Genomic DNA, 18,296 nt, shown 5'->3' on the forward strand with positions numbered 1-18,296 from the left:
GAGAGAAGAGAGAGATAGAGGGGGAGGAGGAGAGAGAGACCAGGAACCGTTGTGTAATGATCAGGTTTCAGCTCTGACCGACAACTTGTTAAAATGAAAACAATAAGCGGGGCATTATTATGGATTATGAATCATTGTTAATGGTAGCAGCAACAATTCTTATAATAATTATAATAATTAGAGCACCGACAGACAGTGAGACATTGAGGCCTTATTGAAATTGTAAGGATTATGATTATTATTATTAATAATTTTTTTCAGGCAAATTAACTGGCTTTTTGAGGGCTTTAATTGTTGTTGTTGTTTGTCTTTATATTTATTATAATATATGTAATACAGATATATTTTATCCATATTCCCTTTGTTGTGATGCCTGGTAAATTCTCTATTATTGTTTTTGTATTTGAATGGATATGATGTCTGTCTGGAAAGTAAAAGCAATTGTTGCCCATGGAACTTGCTTCAATCTACCACATTCATGTTTAAAGGTCTCACTCAATGTGGCAATGAAGAATCAACTCAATAAACAATATATACACATAAAGATATGCATATGTGTATTGGTATATGTCACAATACAAATTCTATTAAAGTGTACATTCAAGCATTGTCTTTTCAATTCAACTACACACACCCACTTGTGGATAAAATGTTTCATTTAATTGTTTGACAACTTGTTTATTATTTACACATCAGCATCCGACTGAATCCGCCACAGACTTTATATAATTACACTTTGTTCAAGGTAATATAAGTTAAGGATATGAAATGACTGAGTTGTGTGTGTGTGTGTGTGTGTGTGTGTGTGTGTTTGTGTGTGTGTATTCTGACTCTGGCTTATTGTAGCTGCCAGTCCACTGAACCAACTGTAAATAACAGGATGAAAAACATAAAGTCACAGGTGCCAACACACAAACACACCTTAAGAACATAAATACTTCTTCAGACTGAGTTGTGGTTGACCAAGTATTTCTCTGAGTATAATTTACTGTGATACAGTGATGTGAGCAAAAAAAAAAAGGATATAAATAAACATACAGTATGCTGTCAATATATACACAGGAAATGCAAAAACTCGCTGATGACTCATTGTGTGTTGCAGCACCAATGGCAGGTTTCCCCTGAACAACCTACCACATAGACGGAAAAGCTACAAAAATATGTGGTGTATCAAAAAAGCAAAAAAAAAAAAAAATGGTTCATAAATTAGAAATGACCAAATCAACATAGGTACTTGTACAATTGAACACATCTTGATGTAACCGGTACATACAACACGAAAAAGGCAAAACGGACTAACTCGACATTAGCGACTATTCTAGAAAAAGCAATTGAGCGGGTAGAGGTAGAGCGCCATCCGTCAGGATGAGCAGGTCCGACTGAGCGGGACTGAAACACATGTCATGAAAAACAATGTAAAATAAGGCCTCTGATTGGAAAAAATGAACTATTCAAAAGTCACACGTTATCATCCACATGCTATTGCACTCATATAAACCTTTAGTTAGACAGTGCTCCTGTGTCGAGGCCTGGCACGCTCCTTCGGGTTCGGCCCCTGTGTAGGATGGTGTGTGTGTGTGTTTGTGAGTTTTGGGGGTTCGGACCGGCGGCGGCTTAGTGAGGCCCGGCCCTGTGGCCAGGGACTAATGTGGGTCCATGTAAAGCCGACCTAAGCACCATTTGACTGCAAATTAAAACAAACAAAAACGTATGCTACACATGTATTTGATAAATATTGTTATACACGGTTCTCCTCTTGGATTCTTGGCCTGGATGTTCCACAGAGATCGAGCTCCTGCACTTCGGCCTTCAGCTGGACACAGAGCGTTTTTTGTTACTCTCACAAAAGTCCCATCAACACGCCCGGAGGACGAGGACCGACTCCCGTGGACGCTCTCGCTCAGGCTTGGTCTTCAAGCCTCAGCCATTTTGAAAACCGCCTTGCATTGACGTAGTTTGATGTGAGGGGGTCAGAGGACGGGGATGCTGGTGTCAGAGGAAGCAGACCGGACCGATTTCGAGATGCTGCCGGCTGTCAGGCGATGATGTGGGTGTGAGGTCCTGCACGTCTACGATCGGGAGCTGACGACTGTCCTGAGTGTGGAAGAGGAAACGTGACTGGTGCCAGCTCCCGTCCTGGATCTGAAAGAGAAAAGAAAGAAAAGCTGAGTCACGTGTTTTGTATTTCCAATTTTTCAACGCTGAAACTGTTTGGAAGAAACTTTTATTTAGAAATCTTTATTACTCAAGGGACAAAAGTGTATATTGCCATCAGGACACCTGGGCCTGCTTCTGTACAAGCTTTGTACCTGCAACCAATATTAACCTAGCTTGGCTTCTTTCAGGGTTCATACACATTTTGACCAATGGATTTCCATGACTTTTCCATGACTTTTCAATAACTTTAAACCAAATTTCAATGACCGAACATTTCGTGAATTCTTGTTGTATACGCGAAAAAGTGACAAAATGTAGTATTTAAACTAACAATGAGAATTCCAAGGAATACAGTGTACCTTAAATGACACAAACCCAAGTATGCCTGCTTATATTTTGAGCGTATTTCTTTAAAAGCATATGAATTATTTAAAACTCAGCGTAAATGAACGATATATGAATATAACAAATTTCTATGACTTTTCCAAAACCTTTGGGATTTTTTTTTTCCATGACTTTTCCAGGCCTGGAAAAAGACATTATAATATTCCATGACTTTTCCAGGTTTTTCATGTTACTGTCCGTCAAATTGTCCTGTGTTGTTATTTTTTTTGTCTCTGTTGCCTGTTTCATGGGACGTGGTTGGTGGGGATAAATGTGCAGTGTTGTGAAACTGAGTCAAGACGTTTATTGTTCCCTTTGATGACATCTAACAAACAAACAACGGAAATATTAAAACTAGAGTCGGAGCGATACTGGATTTTTGGGGCCCATATATTGGCTGATAGTCTTTAGATTCATGTGTTAAGAGTTGAATTGAAAAGGTATAAACATGAGGCCAATCACAACAAGAGAGAAAGTTTACAAATTGCCCTCAAGCTACTTTTTCTGAATTGAGTTCTGTAAAAAACGATTGACCACACTTGTCGGTATCACTTCATGTTTGAAAGATCAACGTAGCTTACGATGACATCTTGTATCAATCAAGCTCTAAATAAATGAACTTTTACTTCCTTCAACATAACAACAGCTGTACAGTGAAACCACCTCAGTCCAAATCTCCCTACAGCCTGATTTCCATAAACATAATCAGAGCGAGGGGACATTCCAGGATTAGGAGTAGGAGCCACTCGTCTGTCCTTCCTGTTACCTTGCACTCGTCTTGCAGCACATGTGGTTCGAGTGGCGTGTTTTTCTCGAACGCCTGTTTGTTCCAGCCACGGAACCGCAGCGTGGTGTTTTCGTGGTGCACGGGGCCGGTGGAGGTGAAGCCGTCTGCCGGGACGTTGGGTGGATCGTTCAGGCAGTGGAGCGTGATGCTGTGTCTGGCCTCAGTGCTTAACAGGTGAAGGAATTTCATTTGGACTTTGCCGACACCGAACTCCATCTGTGGAGGAAAGAGTATAAGTTTGATGAATCTGTAATTAGAGTTGTCTCATGTTAAAGACTTGGAAAATGTACATAACATAGAGTTCACAATACAGAGGATTTCTGATTCAAACCCTTTGAGATGAGCTCTAAGAATCAGACATGGGAGAAAACATGTTTTCTATCCCCATGATTCAAAAACATGTTATTAAGCTTCATGAGAATCAGGGTTCAAACATTGTTTATTCCCTTTCCCAGCATCTTGAAAGTTAGAAGTGTTGTTTGACTTTTTACACTAAGTTCTTTTTGGTTTGGCCTGGGTGGAGATCCGAGCTCAGTGCAGCTGTTACCTTATTCGGGGCCAGTGGATGTAAACAGGTCTGTCCTCCTGCGGTGAAGTTACAGAAGACCCTGAAGGCATCAGAAGTGCAGCCCAGATTGGGATCAGCCCAGAACCAACCTGCAGGTCCACATTCAGACAGAAGGAAAAGAACAAGGAGAACAAGATGATGTTTTATTAAAAGGTTTTTTATAAATAAAAAGGTGCACGGAACCAGTTAGTCGAGTCTCTCACCATCTTGGACTTTGTGATGACAGTCCAGCAGATCCTTGCAGACGCGAGCCGGGTTCTCCCTGGTGCCCAGAGGCTTTTTGATGCTCTCGATCACACTGCTCAGATAGTGAAGGGTCTGCAGGATCTCCGTGTTCTGGTCGGGCAGGCTCACCTCTGTGTTCTGGTAACTCTGGTAAAACACGGTGAAACGCTAAAATGCTCTGTTTTCATATGGAGGTTTTCTTGTCCTGATGACCCATTCACACACACACACACATTCAGACAGTGCATCTATGTGCAGCACTTTCTCTGTGAGAAGGGGCATTGGGGGGTCAGGGTCTTGCCCAAGGACACTTCAGCATGCGGACTAGGAAAGACTGGGATGGACCTGCCAACCTTCTGGTAAGAGGAGTGTAAAATTGAATAGGAGGGAGACCAAGCCATCAATCTGCCGACTTGTTTACCATCCATCCAACAATCCACCTACTAGTACAGTTCAGTGCTGACAGAGAATCAGTGTCTCACCTCTGTCCTGAGGTCAGCATGAGAGTCGGATCGACCATAGAACACCGAGTCGTCATATATCCGCCTCTGTGGGGTGAATATCATGGTTATCAACACAACACGCTCAGTATCCTGTTCGTTATTAAACTGAGATATTTTAATCCATGGGGCTTGTTGATAGTTTACAATTTCAACACACGTCCAGTTTACAGAGAAAACTTGAGCAGAATCTGAATCCACTTTTAATAACAAGAGGAAAATAGTCAAATAAGTCGTCCGTCAATAAACCGTCACATTCCTGACTCCGGCGGGGGGGAAGAATAAGACATTCCACTCAACACAAACAGTGAAGTTATCACATAATGTGTGTCAACAAGACAAGGAGTCCATAAGTCTGAGACCGCTGTCCCCTCTCGGACTTCTAGAGCCCCTCGTGTTTTTTTTCCCTCTGGGTTCTTGGAATTGTTTGAAAAGGGAAAACGTCATTCAGACACACTTTATCCAGAAGTTATGACGGATTAGAGACGTGAGGATGATGACTGGATGATTTGTTGGCTCATGCGTAGTTTAGCAAATAAACAGCAAGAGATTCTCGCGCTGGCTCTCGCACACGATCCTGGCTTTGCTCTGCGGTCGGAGGAACGGATCTTGACAGGAGAAGATCTTGGGTTACAGGACGGGATGGAACAGAAACTCCACACGAAAACAGTCTCCTCTTCCCTGAGTTGTGGTGTTAACCAACCACCAGTAAGATATTAAGATGTCATCGTGAAGTTGACCTTTGACCGTCTGGGTACAAAATATCACTCATTTCATTAAAAAATCGATTGTAATTGACACTTTAAGTCTGACTTTGACCTTTGGCCATCAGCCATTAGTGGATGCTTGTAGCAGATATAACTAAACACCCTCCAGATGTTCCTGAGATATTCATGGGAATGGGACTGACAAATGATGGACAGACAACCCGCAACAAACCCAACACCTCCAGCCTCAGCTGTCATTGGGCCAGTCTCTTATATTTCTGTCTTTTACATCGACCTCAAAACAACAGTCCTGCTTCTTCTTCTGGTTAATCCTGACTGTGTGTGTGTGTCATGAAGCACTTACTGTTGGACCGGGAGCTCCAGGGGGTCCCTGAGGTGGGGAAAGAAAAAAGACCCAGTGAAAAATGATCCTATTGTTGTTGAGTTCAGTTCACATTCTGGTGTAAGGAGTCTGTGTCTCTGTGAAGCTACAGTATGGGGAGATGTATGAGGGCCCAAGTGAAGTTAGACAGAAAGAAAAAAGTATTTTGAAATCAAAGATTATTCATATAGAACGCTTCCAGTAATCCAAAATGGTCCCTGAGGTTTTTATGCAGATGCAAATATCTGTCTGAATTGATCTAAAGTGAAATCAAGCTCATCCATGAATCTTCACAAATAGAAACATCACAGAACTTTATCATTACAGTTTGTATTTGTAGAATCAAACTGAAATGTGATCAAGGGGTTCACACTCACTGTGGGTCCTGGATTTCCTTGTGGTCCCTGAGGCCCCTGGACGTGTGAGGCAGAAAGAAAATATTCATTAATATGGATAAAAATATGTAGAAACTGAGTAAGTTAATACTCGTTTACAATTTGTTTACATCTTGTGGACATTTCGTTAACTTTCTCTATACGTGTGGAACATGAGTGGGACTGTGTGTTGTACTGTACGTTGTCCTCTGCTGCCCCCTCTGGCTGACTAAGGATCTGACACCGTTCTGTAGCAGCTACTGTACGAGGGGCAGCTGGACTTTATTAAGTCTGTTTGTGGAGTTTCAGGTAGCTCATGTCAACACACACATACTTGACATCAGTGTCTGAGGGAAAGGGCTCGAAGAAAGGCTCATTGTGTGTTTGTGGTGGTGTGAATTACAGAGGGCCTTAGAGCTGAGCCGGGAATCACTGTTTATATTACAGACTGGATATAGACGTGAATATGCGGATTTCACAACATTCTGATAAGGCATTTCCTTTACAGGGTTTACACGAGTGGGTCGGCAGCGAAGTGTGGGAGACGCCGAGTAACAACCACGACTCAGCGATCGGCCGTCACCTCAGGATGAAGTCACACAAACCAAACTAGCACTGTCCCTAAAGTACAAGTGTCTCTAAACACAGACATTTACACTGAGCTGGTGACGTAATGAGCCAATGCTTTGACAGTGAGGACGTATTGTCACCATGATACGATCACACATTGGCAAATTATCAGCATGTATATTCATATGTACTGAAAATTATTATCATGTCAGTTTGTATCAGACTTTACCATTTCACCGTAGTTTCCTTTTGGACCCCGTGGCCCCTGTGGAAAAGACAAATGACATCATAAAGTTATATGACATAATATAATAAGTATAACATCACACTGGTGAGAACTTATCTTGTGAAAACACACAAACACACACACACATGGAGAGACACACACACACACACACACACACAAAAACGTACAGGTTTCCCCATCGGGCCGATCATTCCTTCAGGGCCAACAGGTCCAGAGAATCCCTGAAAGAAACAGTATGATTGAGACCGAATACTCGAGTTTGTCATATCTGTTTTTTGTTATACGATATATTTGTATTACCACAGTACTGTGATGTACTGGTTCTACATTACATTCAACTTACCAGAGTTCCCATCGGGCCTTTAGGGCCAGGGAATCCTCGAAATCCAAAATCTCCATTCGGCCCCTGTGTGAATTAAGATATGTTAATAAAGAAGACAATAAACTCTGATCTTCTATTATCGTTCTGCTCATTGTTCCTGAGGTTGTTTAACTGCTGCTTCTCTTCTCAGTGCCTCACCTTTGGCCCTGGAAACCCCTTTAATCCAACCATCCCCAGATCTCCAGAGTCTCCCTGCAAGCAGAGAAGAAAACATCACGTCACAGCCACAGAGGAGCCTCATCTCCTTTTTGTACAGTAACACTGGGACATTATGCATTTGACCAACACCATAGAGAACCTACAAGTGTTTTCATGTGTGATTTCCCATCATATCTTGATGATCTACACACACAGAAGAGAGGCTGTGAATTGATCTTTAGAAATGTCCATTTAAATTCTGAGAACTGGGACACACACACACTCACACACAGACACACACACAGCTTCGCGTGTGGAGCGATCGTCAAATCACATTCACACATCCTCCTGGACACACACACACACACACTGTGGGGTTGGGTGGCAGACACTGTGTTTGTACAGCCAGTCAATCACATCCTCCAGACAGCTCCGCTTTCAGCCCCGCGACTTTGGCCGAGAAACTCTATTCATCGAACAGCGTAAGAGGATCTGACCAGAGGGCCTGAGTGCGCTCTCTGTTCCCTGAGCATCAATGGAGATAGCTGGAGGAGGGAGGGGGGGTGGGGGGGTTCTTTTCTCCTCTTCTGAGGAGTTACATAAGTGAAGTGGAGCACCTCTCTCTCTCAGGTCCCTGGAGTGCGAGGACCTTATATAACTTGCCAGGCACAATGTTTCCATTCCTGGTCTCGCCCACATAATTTGTTACTGCACTCGGGGCGGAAAAGTGTCAGACACACACATTTTCAACCCTCACCACCGATCGGCCACCAAATCCCCCTGAAGCTATATTTAGAGCAACAAGGATACATTCATAACCCCCCCCCCCCCCCCTCGTGATAAGAATTTTCTAGGGATGGGGTCGATTTAAAGCCACATTATGCAACAGTTTCACCTTGAAATATAAATATTTTTGATGATACACTGACTTAGCAGAAAGAATGGAGCTCCTTGTTTCTCAGTCTATGAAAGAAATGCATGTTCTGCGTTACGCAACTTTATGATAGTCAGCAATTTTCATATAAACATTAAAATAATGAAGGTCAAGTATTAATAATAACAATTTTTAATTTTTTTTCATGTAAGTAGTTTTCCTAGTGCATATAAAACTTTTTTCCAAACGTATTAATGTCAAATTTTGTAGAACAATTTCAAGTAGATAAGAACATGTGTCAATATCCCTATATTAAATAATCATAAATAATAATCCTTTCCAGAATCTCCACAAGTCTGAATCTTATTTTAAGATATTGTATTTAAAGAAGTTTGCTTTAAATCAGAAATACACTTACTAGTTGTCCTTTGGGTCCCGGGTCACCTGTCCTGCCCTGGTCCCCAGTAGTCCCCTCTATGCCTTTGATTCCTGACGCCCCCCTGTCCCCCGGCAGACCAGACTCCCCCTGAAACAACAAAGGTTATTCAAGGTCATTCGAAATGGTGGCAGGACATATCTTTTTTTCAATTACATTAGATCAATATTTACCTTGTGACCAGTGGGTCCTCCTTCTCCAGAAGGTCCAGGAAGTCCAACCTCTCCCCTGGGACCTGGACGCCCAGCAGGTCCCTCGAGTCCCAACAAGCCTCTCTGACCCTGCAGGTGCACCACAGTGTGTCAGTGTCAAGTGAAAACATCCAATCATGTGAGTGGCTGCATTTAAATACCAAGGGCAAACCATGGGCAACCATGGGCAGACATTTTATCCTTGAGTCTTCATGTAGTTAATATGGTAAAACATGCTAAATCAGTGGTAATGTCCTTTAAATTTAGAAAAACACAACTTTGATCTTAATGTCTTTTTGTAAAGCTGGAATTTTATTAGAAAACTAAACTGCTTGACGATGCATGTACATTATGAGCAGGCTCTCGCGATGTAAAATTTCCTTACATCCCAAACACGTGTGTAAATCATGTCTGCAAACCACAGTGTTCACATCTGCCGGCCTCTGCCTGTAATAACAGCTCCTGACAGCATGCCCCTGAAGTGTGCCCATAAAACTGACTGCCTGTCACCGAGCGGCTCTCGCACACCGCAGACCACCGCGGTTTCCTGCTCCATCAGCATGGTGCTGAGGCGGAGGCGAGCGGCTGATATTAGAATAACAGATCGAGGCGGGTCGTCCCCCCCCCGCCCCGTGCACAGGCTTCTGTTCCTCCATCGCCACGAGGAGAGCTGATAAGTCGGGGGGGATTATACCGCTGGAGGTTCACTGGGCTGATGCCCCCAAACCAGCAGGTGCTGAGAAGCTCTTGTTTAAGGAAACGCCACTGTCACTTTAATAAGGGTTCTCAGAGACTTGAGATTGAACCATCAAAACTTCCACATTCACAGAGAGCAGGACAAAAGCAAGATGATTTATTGTTTCAGATTGTTTCCCGTGTTTTGTGGCTTTGTGCATAGAATCATAAAAAGATAGATGAGTCTTCTTGTAAATGACTAGTGCCTCCAACAATTCCTCTTCTGCATTCCTTCCCCGTTATTTTTAACTTTTACTAACAAGCTCCCTTCTCACTGTGCGAATGCATCCAACTGGCAATGTGAGCAGATAATGAGGAAAACTATAAATAAAGGAATATCGGACAGTTATGGGAATAGTGACCAACAAGTGCAATGAGAGGTTTGATGGGAACTGGTTTGCAGGAAGCCATATTCCAGTATCTTTGCCACAGTTGTGTGAGACTGATAATGGAGTTTCCCGACTGAACTCAATGGCTCAGACAGGCTTATTAAAATATCACAAAAAAATACCATAGAGGCTCACGACTGTTGGCTCGAGAAAACATTTCACAAATAATATGGATAATAAGAAGAATCATTTTTTGAATTTACTCTCTATGTATTTTTTAAATGAAACCTACTTTGTGTGATTTAAGAGCTTGCAGAGTTCTGCTTGAAAAGAGACTCTCCCACTTCAGGCCAAAAACATCACAGGCCAAAATTAGATTCACTTGACCTTTACACAGTCATATTGTGTAAATGAAAGCCAGACAGAAGGGACTTGGCCTTCGTGCATGAAATCTCAATCCGCTCTGGCTGCACATTTATTTGAATAAACCGAGTGTGTCACAAGCAGAGGAAGCCAATCAAACCAAACAGGACATCTAATGATTAGTCTATCTCCGCCACATGTCTCTGTCTTCTTTTAAAGATATTTCTGGGATTTATCTTTGGTCAAAAGAGAGAGAGAAGATGACGTGTTACAGCCTCAGCCAGATTCAAACCCGGGAGGCTGTGGTGAAGTCTCAGCCTCGACGATGAAGGGCTTTGTATACTACGACTGATCGTCTTCAGCTGACAATACTGAACTCACTCCATCAATACACTTGCTGTAAATGATCAAGTAGTTATATATTTGATAAAAAAATCTGTGACCTCAAGGTCCTCACAAGGTTAAGATGAGGATGTGATCGAGGTTCAATCACAGTGCAAAGCAAATGTCTTCTAAATGTCTTCTATAAGCAAATCTTCTGACTATGACCTACATTTATGGTGCAAGGGACTTGAGACGTAGCATAAAACTCCCAATATCTTCAGATATGAATTTCGGTCTAGGGGGTAATGTTGTCCGTTACCTGGCGTCCCTTTAATCCTGGTAGTCCTGTGAACCCGCTCAGTCCTGTGGGACCGTCGAGCCCTGGGTATCCGATCATTCCCACGAGTCCAGGTGACCCACCACGCCCCTGGAAAAGGACAATTCAGGTCAGTGTCAGGCTGAGGGACGTTTACAGATGAAGAGCAAACAACTGTTCTCACTAGATATCAACACCCATGATCAACCCATGGCACTTCTCTAAATAAATGAATGCGTTCCTGATCAACTAAACCATAAATATATATATTTTCCCTGATGTTTTGCTTTTGTCAGCATCCACTAACAGATTTTGCAAGTATTCAAGCACTGAAATGTTTGGAACTTTAAGGAAAGTCAGTTTAGAACAAATTAAAATATCCAGACACCAACTAAACAGTAAGAGTGGCTGGTGTATGGCTTATTCTGATACCTGTTCCATCAACAATCCAATTAAGCCTATTAACGGTTGGATGGTTTGCGTGAGGGTTTCTAGGGATGGAGCCAAATTCAGGGCCTGAGTTATTGTTCTAAGTTCGGTGCCCTGCTGAAGTTTCTCTTTGAGCGTTGAGCGTTAGACGATGTGATACTCACTTCAATCCCAGAAGCTCCGGTCAGGCCTCGTGCTCCTTTCTTCCCCGCTGAGCCCTGGACAAACACGAAGCATGAAGAGTAAAACAATCACGGGCGTTTACACAAACACACAAGGTTACATATCTCAGTCGCCCCTCGAGGAGCAGAGGCGTTAAAGCCCTCGTTAAATAAGAGCCTGAAGAAGAGTTCAGACACTCAAGATAATATACACAGGTTAAAGTGAAATATGTGGCATAACACTAACATAGGGTTTTTTAATAATAGTATATGCCACCTCATGCGATTCCCTAAATACATTGACAACTCAGTGTATGCTTTGAATCCCTGAAACAATAAGTTGCTTCTACAGTTCTGCAGATATCCTTCATGGATCCTTCACTGGAGCAGTTAGTTTGAAACAGGACGATAGAAGATCCTCACGTTTCCAGTGTTTCTTGGCAGAAAGTTGAGTTTCTGATATTTCTCCACTGCTCAGTCTATATGTTGCATGTGAAGGTTTTTGCTCAAACGGACTTTAAGCTCACGCCAGGATGAATTAATTGACAGCAATACTCCCATAGCGTCCGTAACACTTCTATAGCGTTCTGGTTATATAATCCCACTTGCATATACAAGCTTTTTCACATGTGGAAGAGAGTCCTTGGTATCTGGAAACCTGTGAACATTTAAAAGGAAAGAAAGCTACGTGCAACTTGATGAAGGAGGCTCAGCGTTGTTTCACGGGGGAAATAGAAGTTAAGCAATCAGACGGCCTCCGACTAAACAACACGACTGCTATGAAAGCAAAAGCTGTCTGTTCGGGAAAAGTTTGTTTTGCCCAAAAATACGTCTGCTCTGATGCCAGCAGCTCTGATTGTTCAGGATTCAAAGCCATAGAAGAACAAAAGCAAAGACTCTTTAATAAACACCGATGGGATAAACATAGACGAGTGGAATTGTGGCCACGAAAACATCAAAACATGTTTTTCTGCAGTTGCTTTCTAAACTTTCACAGCCTGTTTTTCTTTTAAGAAGTTTTCTAATTTCTCTTCATCGTTACACAAACGAACCGGACACAAAGTTTCTTCTTCTCAGCACATGTGTGACAGGATTAACCCTTTACCCTCTAATTCGCCCATTAAGGTGATTTTCAGCAACTTACCTCACGTCCTATCTCTCCCTTTGGACCCAGTTCTCCAGGAACGCCTGGTGATCCCTTAAAGCAAGAAGAGAAAAATACAAACACACACACACACACAGTCACAAACAACACAATAACACCAAGATGCTACCTGGATACACACTTTGTTAGCAGGATGTGCTCTGGAGATATTGTCATTTGAATTGTTTCCGACAAAACAACATGAATGTAACTGGGGCTGGATACAAGTTAACGCTCTACTTCAAGCTTTATGATGTAAATTACAATTTTCTCTATACTTGTGCTCAAATATATTTACATATTTGGCCTCCTATTGTTCAGGACCCAGAACATGACACAGTTTAGCCTTTTCCACCATTTCCAATCTTTTTACATCAGTGTTTATAGAACAAAACTACTGGTACAGTGGTATGACAGTAAAAGTACTTGGAAAAAGACTATATGTACTTTAGCGGCTGTACTACAGACAACAGATATTCTCTGGCTTACCGGTGGGCCTGGTGGTCCAACCGCCCCACGAGATCCAAACGTACCAGTATGGCCCTGGAACACAATTTAAATATATAATCAGGGCTCTACATCATATTTGCAATATAAAAAAAGATGTGTGCAGATTTAAAACGTATTCAGGAGCATACAGTCCCAATAACACATATTGTGAAATTCAGCATCAACAAAAAAGTTGAGAAATGTTTTCCCAAAGTTGTCAAAAATCCGTTCATATCAACTGAACCTCTGGCCGAACCTGGAGCGAGCCAGAGGACGCTCTTACACAATCTGCTGGACCCGTCACATCCTGAGTCTGAATGCACGGAGCAGACAGGTTTGGAACGACTTCATATAACGGAGGTGTTCACACCCGTCAATCATTTCAGTGGAAATCAGCGAACGAGACAGTGAAACATTATTTGGCTTCAGTAGCAGGCGATCGAGGTCAGAGTCAGAGATTGGACGGATACGCAGGTTCACTCTGCTCCAATGACAATAATCATTAGCTAATCAATGGAGAAAAAACCTTCAGCTGCAGCTTCTCACTTTATCCTGTTGTTAAAATAACAAACGTTGCCGGAGAAAGGCTTGCTAGCCTTTGCTATTTCGAATGCCACCAAAAAACTTGACTTGGTAGTTGACTCTTGAATCGCAGTTTGTCGGCAATTTTTTTTTTGCTGAGTCTGTAAATTAGCCGGCAACCTCTGAGCCGTAGCCGCCCGTTCTTGCGTTGACTGCTTGCTAGCATAGTTAGCATGCTTCGTGGCAAAGTGACGGCTGATGTTGTACTCCACATCAGCCGTCGCAGATTAAACTTAACCGCTGTCCAGTTTGTGTGTCTGTGCACGAAGGTGTCAGCGCACGTCAAAGACAGTTTATGGGAGAAGAACCACCAGGGTTTTCTCAGTCCCCAAAAATACAGAGTGAGACATTTTTGTCACTGTCGGCGGTGGCATCTCCCAACTTTCTGTCATATCATATCCACAAATTATAAACTTTATACTTTTGAAGAACGAACTTCAGTATTCTGATCAAGAAGCTTAAATAAAATAGTTGTGTAAGATTATTTATCTTATTTGACATCCGATAGGACTCATAGCTACAATCTATAAAAGGACTCCAACTAAAAATCAGGGCTAAAAAACTTTATCAGAACACCCCTGTGTGTGTGAGTGTGTGTGTGTGAGTGTGTGTGTGTGTGTGTGTGTGTGTGTGTGTGTGTGTGTGTGTAATTTCTAAAAGTAAAGACTCCCGTAGCCCGTCAGGCATGAAGTGACAAAACCAGCAGATTTACGCAGCCTCATTCTGGGAATGTTTCTACTCCTCTCCACCGTGTGTGGTCCGTCCTTATCTGAGCAGATCCGTGTTTCGGTCGAGCACCAGAAGAGTGCGAACAACAATCAAACACACAAGCGCCCTGACTCGTGACTGCGTGGTATGTTGTGGTGTTGATCTAATGGCTTTTGTCTACCTGATACCCTTCATCGCCCGGCTCTCCGCGCTCTCCTCGTTCTCCTGGAGGCCCCTGAGAAGACACAAATGCACACATATGAACACACTCACTGTAAGCGCATGCCGTAATGTACACCCACAAAGTCTGAATTGAGCCCGGGCGGCTACTTAGGAGTTAGAGTCACGTCTCGGGCGAACACACACGAAACGTACAGACGTGACCTACGAGTCTGGATATTTCCTGGGATAAAGTGAAAAGACGTAATTTCACCTTGAACTTTACTTCTCAGCCCGATCGTGGTCGGCGGCTGCGGCGAGACAGAGGCGGCCATTGTGTTGCTGCTGCTGTGTGCGGTGCCAACTTGATAATCCAATACTACTCATATGGAAGGTCGCTATCTAGACGTGTGTGGACATGCAGCAGATGTGATTCCTTCATGCTTTGTTGGCCTGTGTCAGTGACCAGTGCTGGGAAACCAGTCAACGTGGAGAGAAGTCAGGGTGTTGTCTGCAAAGCTGTTGAGCCTCTTTGATATGAACTGAGCCTCTTGTGATATTAGTCAAGGAATCAATTTGTTTTCTCAGAGGCTCTTGAATGGGCAGAATCCTGGGGGTAACGTGAGGTGAATAAAAGGCCTCAGTGGTCCCGCGGAAATGTTTTGTATGAATTCACAGTCGATTTATTTTCAGACGTGTGTATGTGATGTGTGTGCGAGATTGCAAATGTCTAGAGTCAGTTGCTCCCGACATTTTTGGGACCTTCTCCTGCCAGGCCTCTTGTAAAGTGTCTTGAAAACATCAGAGTGAGCCCATGTGAGAATTAAGCAAGAAAAAGTTGTGGGCGTGTTGATAACATTTCTATCACATTAAGGTTGTAAAGAGGAGCTGGACCCCTGCTGTGTTCTTCATGTTCTAAAGGAAATCTCTGTTCCCAGTTTTCCAGAGAGTTTCAAGAGCTCATACCAGAAAACAGCTCATTAGAGTCACAAAACCTTTCTGTTATGATGACACATCTATTTTTATCTTAAGGGAAAGTTTAAAAACACAAACCTTCCTTTTTTTACCACAGTTTTACCACAACATGTTAAATAATTTCCATAAAAGCCACACAGGTTGAGAATAAGGGTTGATAGTGATTACTGTGCCGGCCAAAAAGACTGAACCCGGCTAATTTGTCGTGGATTAACTTTTACTCCAAGTGTCAATCCGGTATTTACAGCTTGGACTTGAACAGAGCAGAACGTGTTAGGCAGCAGAAAGGAGAGTTTAAAGGAAAGCAAGACCTACTGGTTCACCTAAGGGCCCGGGCGGTCCTGGAATCTTATTGTCCTCGCCTGGGTAGCCCTGGAATGCAGCAAACAAACACACAATCACACGTGCACACACGCAGACAAGAGCTTTGCAACCAGGTGGCGCATAGACGCACTTTGCATTAACACACCAAATCAAAGTACTTGAATAATTCAACTTTGAACAGTTGCTCAGGTGTCGTTTTACCTTTTCCCCTTTAGGCCCCGGTGGTCCAATGGGCCCGGTCTTGCCAAGGTGACCCTACAAAGAGAAAGCTTGTTACTGAACCTGAAGAAGCCGCCATACTTGTACCGGCTACAGCATGTTTCCTCAGAGGAGCTCCTCTGTGACGGCTGTCAGCATATTAATCAGAGCGGCTGATATATAAACACAATTCCTTTTAGAGACGCTCTCTCTTTCTGTCACTCCAGCATCTCGGTTCTGGCACCGACTCAGAAATCACTCAGCCACCAGAGTCAGGTTTGAAGAAGCCTTTGTACAGCGCATACACACAAACTGGCAAAAATGAACTCGAGGTGCCCTGTGTAAGTTACGCAACCTAAACCCAGTGTCTGCTGGCACCGACCAGAGAGTGGAGCTGCCTGGAAAAATTTGCCTGTAGACTCGAGCCTGTGTATAATTCCATCTCCTGTATTTGTATGCTAGTTTTTAAAAGAGGTTTCCCCTCCTGTTATTTTTGTTGTCTTGGAATAATTAACAGTGACATGTAATGGGAAATAAAGGAATGGAAGGGATGCAGTTCAATGCCCTCCGCCAGACTCAGACTCAGGATGTCTGCGGGACATGTCGTGCTTACGCCACAAAGTTACTAGGGGAGGAGGAGAGTGGAATTACCAAAACTATGAGGAGATGAGATCTGTAATGATTCAGTCTTTTATTCCTCAAGGTAGAATCAGGATTTTATGGATAATGGAAGAACAGCTCATTTTCCTTGAAGCCGTGTTCTTGACTTTGACTTTCTACAGCCCCACAGTGATTGAAGCAGAGCAGCATGAGGCTGAACTCTCCTGGATGAAGACGTCTTCTGATCATAAACAGGTGAATATGTCTTTTATTGGTAAAGTATATATGGAGGTGTACAGTTGTTATAAAACAAACAGATAAAACTCACTGTGTATCCTGTCAGTCCCGGTTGACCCTCTATCCCCATGACCCCCAGCTGACCCTGGAAGTGAAGCAGAAAGTGAAGATAAAGTAAAGACTGTGGATCGGTGAGGATTTGTTTTCACAACCTATCACAACATGGTCGTACTGGTTCTGCTGAGACTCTGGAAAGAAGAAAAACAATAAAGGCCTTTCCTGTCTTTTCTTGTTCTGTGTCTCAGGCCTGGAGCAAAGACGAGCATGTGATACTTTGCTGTCAAACTCTTCTCATAAAGACACGTGTAGATTTGATGTATTTAGTATTAAGACAACCACTTCTCTGTGTATTAAAGTTTGAGACTGGTTGGGAGGAAGAAGGGGAACTAACTGGTGTTCCTCGGGTTCCTCTGGCACCTTTCAGCCCCGGCTCGCCCGGCTGGCCGATGTCTCCCCGTGCGCCGAACTCGCCGACAAGACCCGGAGGACCTTTCTCTCCCTGCAGAGACACGTTAGAAATTTGACCTGAGTGATAAGTCATGCAGCTGAAACACGGTGACTCAGTGGTTCTTGGACCAGTGATTCCAGTGCTTCCCACTGTTTCCCTGTAAGAGAAACATACTGTGTTGAAAAGAGGTGTTGAATAAGTTCTTTACCTTCTTCCCATGTCGTCCTCTGTTCCCTGGTGACCCCAGTTTCCCTTCAGGCCCCTGTAACAGGAGATCAACTTCATATTTACCAAACATAAGAAATCTATCTTGAATCCAGTGGCATTGATTGATGTGCATCTGTAAAGATCTCCAATCAGTGCCTCAGCTTTGTGAGCATAAATGAACTTTACCTGCTTGATCCAGCAGATTTCAAATGTAGAGACAACAATATTTTAAGTTTAACCATGTTTGTCAGCCTGTACTTATATAAACTGAGAAATGCTGCTTTCTCTCCCACAGAGCTTTGTATGTGTGCCCAGAAGCCCCCCCCCTCCCGACACCAGAGGGCTTCCTGCCTCTCAACACCCACGACTAGATCTGGATCTGCCTCTCAAAACAAACAAGCTCTTAGATCAGACTTTTACAGGCACTTATCACTCGCTGCTAAAAAAAATTCACTATCTACAACAGTAACTTTTACTGTGGTTGAAGTCTTTGTTGAAGAGAAGGCTGACCCCTACTGGGATACAAGGGCATTAACTGGTTAAGAGTTTGTATTTCAGTAATCCGCTCCGTCAGTTGCAGGCATTT

General features: G+C 43.1%; 1 protein-coding gene across 1 annotated transcript in view; it reads right to left on the reverse strand.

Moving 5' to 3' along the window:
• Positions 1-638: 638 nt before the first annotated feature.
• Positions 639-18,296, reverse strand: part of LOC128448055 (collagen alpha-1(XXIV) chain) — a 76,822-nt gene continuing 59,164 nt past the window's right edge. The window contains exons 38-60 of the mRNA XM_053430581.1: positions 17,712-17,765; positions 17,447-17,554; positions 17,087-17,140; positions 16,162-16,215; positions 15,952-16,008; positions 14,684-14,737; positions 13,213-13,266; positions 12,724-12,777; positions 11,583-11,636; positions 10,993-11,100; positions 8,905-9,012; positions 8,714-8,821; positions 7,422-7,475; positions 7,245-7,307; positions 7,069-7,122; positions 6,884-6,919; positions 6,088-6,123; positions 5,693-5,719; positions 4,604-4,669; positions 4,100-4,268; positions 3,876-3,985; positions 3,308-3,544; positions 639-2,142 (exon numbers count right to left, since the gene is read on the reverse strand). Coding sequence (XP_053286556.1) covers positions 1,993-2,142; positions 3,308-3,544; positions 3,876-3,985; positions 4,100-4,268; positions 4,604-4,669; positions 5,693-5,719; positions 6,088-6,123; positions 6,884-6,919; positions 7,069-7,122; positions 7,245-7,307; positions 7,422-7,475; positions 8,714-8,821; positions 8,905-9,012; positions 10,993-11,100; positions 11,583-11,636; positions 12,724-12,777; positions 13,213-13,266; positions 14,684-14,737; positions 15,952-16,008; positions 16,162-16,215; positions 17,087-17,140; positions 17,447-17,554; positions 17,712-17,765 — 1,869 coding nt within the window. The 3' untranslated portion in view covers positions 639-1,992. The remainder of the gene's footprint in view (positions 2,143-3,307; positions 3,545-3,875; positions 3,986-4,099; positions 4,269-4,603; positions 4,670-5,692; positions 5,720-6,087; positions 6,124-6,883; positions 6,920-7,068; positions 7,123-7,244; positions 7,308-7,421; positions 7,476-8,713; positions 8,822-8,904; positions 9,013-10,992; positions 11,101-11,582; positions 11,637-12,723; positions 12,778-13,212; positions 13,267-14,683; positions 14,738-15,951; positions 16,009-16,161; positions 16,216-17,086; positions 17,141-17,446; positions 17,555-17,711; positions 17,766-18,296) is intronic.

Source organism: Pleuronectes platessa, chromosome 9 (assembly GCF_947347685.1).
Source record: "Pleuronectes platessa chromosome 9, fPlePla1.1, whole genome shotgun sequence".
Lineage (NCBI taxonomy): Eukaryota > Metazoa > Chordata > Actinopteri > Pleuronectiformes > Pleuronectidae > Pleuronectes > Pleuronectes platessa.